This window comes from Orbicella faveolata, unplaced genomic scaffold, assembly GCF_042242905.1.
Source record: "Orbicella faveolata isolate gen_17 unplaced genomic scaffold, um_ofav_v1 contig_14, whole genome shotgun sequence".
Lineage (NCBI taxonomy): Eukaryota > Metazoa > Cnidaria > Anthozoa > Scleractinia > Merulinidae > Orbicella > Orbicella faveolata.
The window spans coordinates 3,315,552-3,324,475 of NW_028301541.1; the positions used below are offsets into that span (position 1 = coordinate 3,315,552).

The 8,924-nt window shown below is 38.8% G+C and overlaps 2 protein-coding genes across 2 annotated transcripts; both read left to right on the forward strand.

The window, feature by feature from the left end:
- The first annotated feature begins 1 nt into the window (after position 1).
- LOC110069381 (TM2 domain-containing protein 1-like) lies at positions 2-4,041 on the forward strand. The gene is made up of 6 exons (XM_089287328.1): positions 2-194; positions 307-384; positions 847-925; positions 2,385-2,476; positions 2,902-2,975; positions 3,642-4,041. The coding sequence occupies exons 1-6, from the start codon at positions 80-82 to the stop codon at positions 3,744-3,746; spliced, it is 543 nt and encodes a 180-aa protein (XP_089143454.1). The 5' UTR covers positions 2-79; the 3' UTR covers positions 3,747-4,041.
- Positions 4,042-4,195: 154 nt separating this feature from the next.
- On the forward strand, positions 4,196-8,427 carry LOC110069380 (uncharacterized). Its single transcript, XM_020776900.2, has 3 exons — positions 4,196-6,283; positions 7,223-7,463; positions 8,103-8,427. Exons 1-3 carry the CDS (start codon positions 5,915-5,917, stop codon positions 8,324-8,326), a joined length of 834 nt encoding a protein of 277 aa, XP_020632559.2. The 5' UTR covers positions 4,196-5,914; the 3' UTR covers positions 8,327-8,427.
- Positions 8,428-8,924: the final 497 nt, after the last annotated feature.

The window sequence follows — 8,924 nt, forward strand, 5'->3', positions numbered from 1 at the left end:
TTGGTGGCCAGCAGTTGCACAAACGAGGGTTCAATATGGCGGCGGTCAGGTAGCTATTTTTTTCTCAAGGAATTTCGGTATGTTTTCTCGCTGGAGAAACTGTGTGCTAACGATTATCGTAAGCACTTTATGTACATGGATGATTTCAAAAGGGAATGGAGAGAAAATCGTCTGTGATGACCTCCAGTTAGGCCAATATCCTTTTGAAATTTTCGAAATTTCAGTATTTGAAGCTTACTTTCATGCATAAACGTTATCGTCATAGTGAGAGTTTGTAAGTAGTTGTGTGTTCCTTGACATTATTTAAATATCTTTGTCCTGAGCCAGACATTGATTCAGCTACTCAGGCAGCTGTTGGTTGCACAAAGAACCACACAGTTCAAGGTACAGTTGTACCACTTCATACAAGACCGGGCTGTACTGCAGGACACAGGGCTACTTTTAACCATCCATCAAACAAGCCAGCTCGCTTCACTCGTTTGCTCCTTGGGTAACAGAAAAGACCGGCTGTTTTTTTGTGCTTCCATATCTACATGTATCAAATTGACTTTGACAACTTAGTGATGTTTACACAAAGGAGTTACTGTTTATTTAGCTGTTTATTGAACAGCTACCAAATTATTAGCACTTGTTTGAGTCACTATGTTAAATTGTGATCAGTAAACAAGGGGAAAAAAGGAAAAAAGTCGGTTTTCAAGAGCTGCATTGTGCTGTGTTTGTGATACCCTGTGAGCAAAGTATCCTTCAAAATGACTCTGCTTGCAGGCTGTCAATGGGAACATTCTAATTGACCAGATTGTTTTATCACATTGGATTGTAGTGTTAATTTATTTTCCTTATTTATAGTTAAATGTGATGCTGCAGCTGTTGATAAGCATGGAAGGAATATCACTGAATGTTATCAAAATGTATCTTGCCGCTACACGTAAGTTTGTTATATTGCAACAACTTTTTATGTTGAACTTCACAAAATATTGTAAATTATATGCACAAGAGGAGACTGATTTTAGGTACTGAAGTAGACCACCTATGCGTGATGTATCTCTCCCTGGATAAATAAATAATAAATAAAAATAACCTAGTGGGGGGGGGGGGGGGGGGCTAGTGGGGCCTGAACAAGCAACTGAAACAAATAATTCAAACTGAACTGGATGGCTTACCACTCTAGTTTAATTAATTGTGTTGAGCATTTTTGCCACTGGTTGCCCCAAAATTTACAAACTATATAATATCTGTACTTAGTTGAACCTACAGGAAAGAAATGTTGAGAATCAGAAAAAAGTGCCATTCCCAATAACATACTGTTATTGGTGCACAAATCAAACTTGAACCCTTGGCCTCAACATCTGTTGCTACATGTTGGTCTAGAAAATATACCAGCTAGATGGTACCACAACACTTTTCTGTTATAATTTTGTTCCAAAAAAACAGGGTTAAAAGTATATATAATGCTGTGTTTACATTTGAGCTTTTACCAAGGTAAACAGTTACTAAGGTCAGGTTACTTAACCTTGGTACATTCGTCCGGTGTTTATACCAGCTCAAATAACTCAAGTTGATCTTTCAACATTCGCGCGCGCTGCGTTATCGACGTCATGAAATCGAACTTGGACGAGGATCCCACCACAGCAGAACAGGGGCAGATTGAGGTGCCATCATTTTAATGGGCAAGGACCTCATTCCATTATATTGTGGCGAAAATTCAGCTGCTTCATCATACCCAGAGTATGCATAGTTATATGCGTAGAAACGTGGATACATATCCAACGTATGCAGCATCCTCCCTGGTGGCAAAATATATTGACAATAATTACACAAAAAAGGATCGAAGTTTGTCTAGAGAAAGTTGTAAATAATACTGAGAATGAAAAATACAATGCTTTCTTTCACATGACGGATTGTTCGCCGTAAGAAGAAGGATCCAATCTTTCCACGTTATCTGCCATGACAGCCTAGTCAAAACTGGAAAACAAATGCTTTGCTTTGTCGACAATCGCACAATCTGCTCACCACGGGAAGTGAAATATTACGCCGCCACAAGCAGATATATTTGTCATCTTGACCTTGGTTACCAACTGTAACCATGCTTGATCACAGGGTAATTACAACTTTTACCTCAGTTAAATTTCTTTTGTCTTTTGCGGCATTTACCAAAGTATCAGTTGGCGTTTACACACAGAAAATGTGTACCTAGGTAAGTAAACTCTGGTACCTCGGTAAACCGTTTAAGTCTAAACACAGCATTAGTTAACATAATTTTTTTCCAATGTAGTTTGAGATGCTACAATCTAGTAATTTCTGTAATGTAAAGTTTATAATATTATTACATGTGTCATTTCATTGTTACATGTAACTCAAATTACATGACATTTTTTCATCCACAGAAATGGTCACTCATATAAAACAGCTCTCTCACTATCAGTATTCCTCGGAATGTTTGGAATTGACAGATTTTATTTGGGATACCCTGCCATAGGTTGGTCAACAACGACATATTGTATTGTATTTTTAGCATGCGTTTGCTCTTGTTTTTCAAATATGTGAATGTCTGGCTGCATGTCCCTTATCTTAGCTTCTACTCAGTATAAATTTATAGAAAATTTGTGCATCTATTGAGTTTTGGATGCACATGAGAGCTCCTTGTAATAGGTACACCCTAATATGATAAGCATTCTTCATATCGTTATTGTCTATGAGTGCCATTACACCATAGTTTTAATAAATTAGAAGTGAAAGCGCTCATTATAAGGTGAATTATGATGCTTGTCACTCTTCAGAATTAGGGCTTAGTAATAAGGATAAATGATAATCAAATCATAGTTAATAAATTTATTTTCTTTTTTATCATTTCAGCTGAATAGATCTTAAGTGATTTTTTATTGTTTTTGTTTTTCCCTACAGGACTACTAAAGTTTTGTACTCTGGGATTCTTCTTCATTTTTCAATTAGTAGATGTTATATTGATTGCAACACAGGTGACATTTAGTTGTACATAATACACTGTACTTAATGTCTCTTATCATTATTTAATTGCACAATAACACAGAATATGTAGTACACTGTGGTATGTATTAAGTTATCTTGTTGTCATTTGCAAGATGGTAAAACTTAACTCTCTTACCCCTAACAAAAGAAATCAAGATCCCAAGAAAGCATTCAGAAAAACAACTGATAGGACAAGACTCCTGAAATTGGATTTAAATTTTGTGAAACTGTATTGTTTTGAACAACCATTTGCCAACCCTGAATGGTACCTACCTGCACGAACTTTGAGCTATTCATTTTCTTGCTCCTGCTCAAAGACTAAGCAAGCGTATTTATTTGATAGCACATTGCAACTCCATTGCTTGAATCACTGTGTTGCAATTGTGTTTTTGGGTAAAACATTTTATTCTCACAGTTTCCAACCTGGTTTATAAATAGGTAGGGGGGAATTTAATGCTAGGGGGTAGCCCTTCAGTGAACTAGAATCCCATTCAGGGGAGGGTAGAAATACTCCTAGTCACTTTATGCCTCGGAAAAAGAGATAAACGCGAGCCTGATGGGCCACTAGACTCGAATGCAGTCTTTAGCTTACCTTACCTAAAACTGCGAAAAGTAACAATCATCTTACGCATTTTTCTATCTGATCTCTTGTACAGGTTGTTGGTCCCGCAGATGGCTCTGCGTATATCATTGATTACTACGGCCCCCGGTTAACGCATATCTCTAGGAACATGGACACATTTTATAAACCTAGAGAATAACAAATAATTCGCCCATTCTGAGATTATAAAATAATGTACATAGATGTAAAGTAGTGTGCCATTTATAGAAGAGAAGTAGGAAGATGAAATGCTTTTTTGAAGGAAAAAAAACGCAGGTGGCGTAATTGGTTACATATCGTAGGTTTAAGCATCTGAATCACTTTATAAACTAGATATTCAATTATGTATGTAGCTTTTTGGTTACTACTGTTTTTCATGGTTTATTTGGAAGACATTTGCAGCACCCAAGGTGAAAATTTATGATTACATATTATTGACAATCGTACATGGTTAACTACCGTCTGTGTCATTTACTCTAAGAAGTGTTTCGTGTCGGCTTTTTGTAAACAAAACTTAGATGAATCTTCATTGACGACTTTTCGCATGTGAAGAAAAACTTCTGCATACTATACTGTTACGATTTTCACGTTTTTAAAGAAGCCATGTGGTTAGTTTGTGATTGGCTTTGCGCGCGTATAGTTTCTTTTTTTCATTTCGTCTTTAAGTGCACGATAAGTATCGGCTTCAAATTGTTGATCATTTTTTCGCGCCACTATTTGTTGGTAATATTTTAGATTACGAGCAGTCTGTTTTTGTTCCTGAAATCCTCTGCGCGATTGGGAAAGTTAAAATTCGCCGCTCGATCGTTCGTCTTTTACTTCGCAGTCGTTTAGTTTGTCTTGTTCGTTGCACGCTAGATAAAGAGACTGCTCGCAGTCTAGTTAATGTTATGTTCAGCAAATCACCCACAAAATATAAATCGTTCGCGGTTTTTTTCTAGAGTTATGATTCACAGGTCAGCAAATCACCCACAAAAATATAAATCGTTCGCGGTTTTTTTCTAGAGTTATGATTCACAGGTCAGCAAATCACCCACAAAAATATAAAGCGTTCGCGGCTTTTTTCTAGAGTTATAATTCACAGGTCAGCAAATCACCCACAAAAATATAAATCGTTCGCGGTTTTTTTCTAGAGTTATGATTCACAGGTCAGCAAATCACCCTCAAAAATATAAATCGTTCGCGGTTTTTCTGTAGAGTTATGTTACACAGATCAGCAAATCACCCACAAAAATATAAATCGTTCGCGGTTTTTCTCTAGAGTTATGTTCCACAGGTCAGCAAATCACCCGCAAAATATAAATCGTTCACATTGTTTCTCTAGAGTTTGATTGTTATTCGTTCATTCAATCCTTTTTTGTGTAAAATGTAAATATTGTCAGAAATTAACGTGATTTGCTCAACGTGATTATCCGGGTTGTGTCCAAGGAGAATACATAATAACAGAGCTCTCGAGCACACACCTCCCTTCAAGGCATCCTCGACAAATGGCACCTAGACTTAACCCTTCCCGTTTAGGCCCCGTCCACACAACATGCGATAAATTTGAAAAGGGCGTTTTCACTCTGAAATTGCATCAAATGTTTTCTGACCACACTACGCCAAAAAAATTTGAACGCGCAACGATGATCGGTCATCTTGGATTTGTGTTTGAGGAAGACTCGGGCAGAGAAATCACGTGATTATCGTGACGTCATCATTTTCGAGAAGCTCCGTTTTAAAAATGTTTTCCGTCCACACTAAAGCGCAAAGCCGGCGTTTTCAAATTCGGCTCCGGTTTGAAGAGCGTTTCCGAAAAGCTCCGTTTTCATGACGGATTAATGTGGACGGTAGGTCTAACCGTGGAAATAAAGATGTGTTTTCAAATTTTCCAGGCATAGTATGGACGGGGCCTACTTGTTATATATATAAAAAAGATTATTTTTTAGAGAACGCGATAGCAAAAGCAAGTGTTTGTGCCTTATTACTGAGGTTTACTGCGAGGGATCTAGTCTCAGACCACACTTGAACTTGAACTTGGAATCGCCCTTCATATTTCAGATCAATTTAGCTTGTATTGTTTTCAGTGTCATTTTTTTCATACTTTTCTTATGAATAATCTTGCATACTGTTCTGAGAACAATTGCGTATGCATTCTTACGAGTTTAAAAGGACAACATAAAGAAGTTTTGAATAGGATAGTTGAAATTATGTGCAATAAGCATGCACGTAAGCATTTTTGAGTTATGTTAATAAGATTCGTTACGTTGAGTTCCGTTGTTAACTGCTGCCGCTTGTTAACTCATGGCGTATCTCAGCAGTTGAAAGTAGGCACTGAAGTCATCTTCAATGCCTCAAAACCGAACAACCTCAATTTGCGCTCCTGAATTGTTGCTAAATTCTACACCACTAGCCACATTTACACACAAGCATTCTAAAACTGACGAAGTCTCAAATGGAATGGACTCAAGCCGGCCGACCCCGCCAACAAAGTTAGAAGTCAAATCATCGATGGCTTCAGCGAGTCTCTCTGGTAGTACGCTTGGTGTGTTGCTGCCAGTTTGTCTTCTTGCAGTTTTTCTGTCGTGTGTTGTGTGCGTTTATCACTGGCAGAGTCTTAGAGAACGGAGATTGGACATGGAAGATGAACGAAAGCGGAGAAAAATTATTGATGATTTTGACGGTGGTTGTGCTTTGAAGACTTACAAGCAAACTAAGGTGAGAAAGCGTTTGATATCTATCCCACATCTTCACTGAATTTAATATTCCGCGGGTGAGCTATATGTCATTCACATGGATCGTGGTCCTTCCTTTTAGAGGTTAAAATTGATGTTCTAGTATCGTGTAGCGTGCTTCATTTCAATTTGTCCAAGTTTTGAATCTAATATCCTCGTAGGTTGCAAATTCAAAAAGTAGCAAATTTTCTGAACAAAATTGAACTAATTAAAAAAAAACCGAAATTAAGTAGCGTGATTAGATTTTCCTATCACAATTTTCAACAAGCATCCGCCTCACTTTTACCTTGAAATTTTTACCGATTGTTCTTCAGCTGACCGAGGTTTCTCATTTACTCGGTATATATCCTTAATTGTGTATTTTGTCAGATTTGATACGCTTGTAGTCCTGAAAAGTTGAGGGGGAGGCTAACCAAGTTTTATACGGCGGGGGAGGCTCCGTCACGAGCTCGAAATCCTTACCTTTTATATTATGTAATTTTTAATAGAAGAGGTAGCCCATTCTTATACCCAGTTTTGTAGAAATACGACCCATGTACATGCCTACAGTAGGTAATAAAGTATATCCTTTTTCCACATAAACCATTTGTATACCTCTAGCCTGAAATTAGACAGGGTTATCCAGGGGGTCTGTTCAGCTACTGAGGGAGTGGCCTTTCGGGTGAAGGTCGGGCGCTTTTTTAAAAGTGAAGCAGTCGATTTTTTCTTTTCACTTTTGGTACGTCGATCGCCTAAACAACTAATGAAAAAAGTTCTTGTTATCGTCATCTAGCGTGATCAAAATGTTATGATATTTGGAGGAGAAATTTGATGTTCATCGTCTAGGTAATCACAAACAGGGTCAATCAATTAATCGTGATATTATCAAGCTAACGTCAATTTTTCTGCTTTTCTATTGATCGTAGACGTCTTTTCCTTTCAGAACAAGGTACGAATGTATCCATGGAAAACAGTGAGAATAGAAGACCTACCTGATATTAACAACAATGGTGAATTTAACATCCCGTTCTCTCCGGGAGTGAACAGAGGAACAGACAGTTGCTATGGTACCATTTTCCCTCCCTCCTCCGCTGTGGAACAACTTTCAGCGCGTTATGAGAGGCCCAACTTGAGAAGGATCCCCATTCACAGTAAAGTTAGTGATTTTACAGGGGAGCTATCAGGTAGCCTAACCGTGATGGACTGGGCGAGATTCATCTTTTACTTCCTCGATTTCTCCTCTCCCCTGTTTTTGACTGGCTTGAGTCGGCAGATGGTTGTGTTTGAACGGCTGGGAACTGATTTATCGATACCTGATCTCGGCAAATATATACAACACTGAATTTGGCAGTACGACCCAGTTCCATTGCTATTACTGCAGAAGTTAAATGTGTGTTAGCCTAAAAGGGAATGGGACGAGACATTTGCGCGGCACGCCTGATTCAATTCCGGTCCCTACCCGGCCATACCACCCTTTTGTGTTCCCGATCGAGGGCTAAAAACTCATGTAAGTGACCCTAGCTAAGAGGAAAGACTGATTGCCAGCAGTTTAACAATGGAAAATTTTGTAATATAAACGAAATGCTTCTTATTTTGTTTTTGTTTTTCACTTTTATTTGAGGTCCCCACAATCGCCCTGAATTGTATTTTAAGTTCGACTGGGGTTCACTAGTTGAAGAATTGGCTCTTAGGGTCTTGGGCACCTACTTTTCTTAATATCATTTAGTTAGACCTTATAACGGGTCTATAAAGTTTTTGTTACCTTCGATAATTAAACGTTTTATTCAGCAATAAAACTCGCTGTGCCATTCTCGTCCTTATAGGATTCAGCGGCTCGTTAGAAGCTGATTTGAACTTGACATCTGCACCATCAAGGTCAGAAGCTGCTACCGCGAAAACCTGCGTGTTTGCTCCCTTGAAGAAGGCAAGTGGCCCCGAATATGACGTCGTCCACGAAGAAGCTATTCACCTGACCCATTTCGATGATGACGGACAAATTGTTTCCGTGGAAACAATGAATGGTTCACTGTTGGAATACTGGGTGTAAACGTACAAACTAAGGTAGCCGCCTCTTGTGGAAATAATTGCGTGTTGAAGGCTAGAAATATGTTCAATTTAAATTTGAATAAAACTGAGTGCAACACATGAGAGTTACAGTTTTGTTTGTTTCCTCGTTATCTAACTACAGCAACGGAGTAGCCGAGACCGCCTTACGGGCATCGTGATTTTGACCGACTTTGGCTCGATTTCCCTGAAATTGGGGGATATTTTCCAGTCCTGACAACTCTAAACTAACCCCTGATGGCCTTGGTTTGCAGAGAAAAGGACACAGGTAAAAAGATCGTACGCTCGGTTTCGAGCTTTTAGGCCGAAATATAGCCCCACTTCATTTTGAGACTGAAAGAGTAACCGAGACCGCCTTACGCGCATCGTGATTTTGACCAATTTTGGCTGGATTTCCCGGAACTTGGGGGATATTTTCCAGTCCCGAGGACTCTAAACTAACTCCTGGTGGCCTTGGTTTGCAGAGAAAAGGACACAGGTAAAACGATCGCACGCTCGGTTTCCAGCTTTTAGGCAAAAATATAGCCCCACTTCATTTTAAGACTGAAAGAGTAGCGGAGACCGCTCTACGCCCATCGTGA

Bases quoted from the DNA above. Each gene is read 5' to 3' on its own strand.
- LOC110069381 (XM_089287328.1), top strand. From the start codon at position 80: ATGTTTTCTCGCTGGAGAAACTGTGTGCTAACGATTATCGTAAGCACT. The intron at 926-2,384 runs GTAAGTTTGTTA...TTTCATCCACAG, and splicing joins AATGTATCTTGCCGCTACAC to AAATGGTCACTCATATAAAA. The intron at 2,477-2,901 runs GTTGGTCAACAA...TTTTCCCTACAG, and splicing joins TTTGGGATACCCTGCCATAG to GACTACTAAAGTTTTGTACT.
- LOC110069380 (XM_020776900.2), top strand. From the start codon at position 5,915: ATGCCTCAAAACCGAACAACCTCAATTTGCGCTCCTGAATTGTTGCTA. The intron at 6,284-7,222 runs GTGAGAAAGCGT...TTTTCCTTTCAG, and splicing joins AGACTTACAAGCAAACTAAG to AACAAGGTACGAATGTATCC. The intron at 7,464-8,102 runs GTAGCCTAACCG...TCGTCCTTATAG, and splicing joins TTTTACAGGGGAGCTATCAG to GATTCAGCGGCTCGTTAGAA.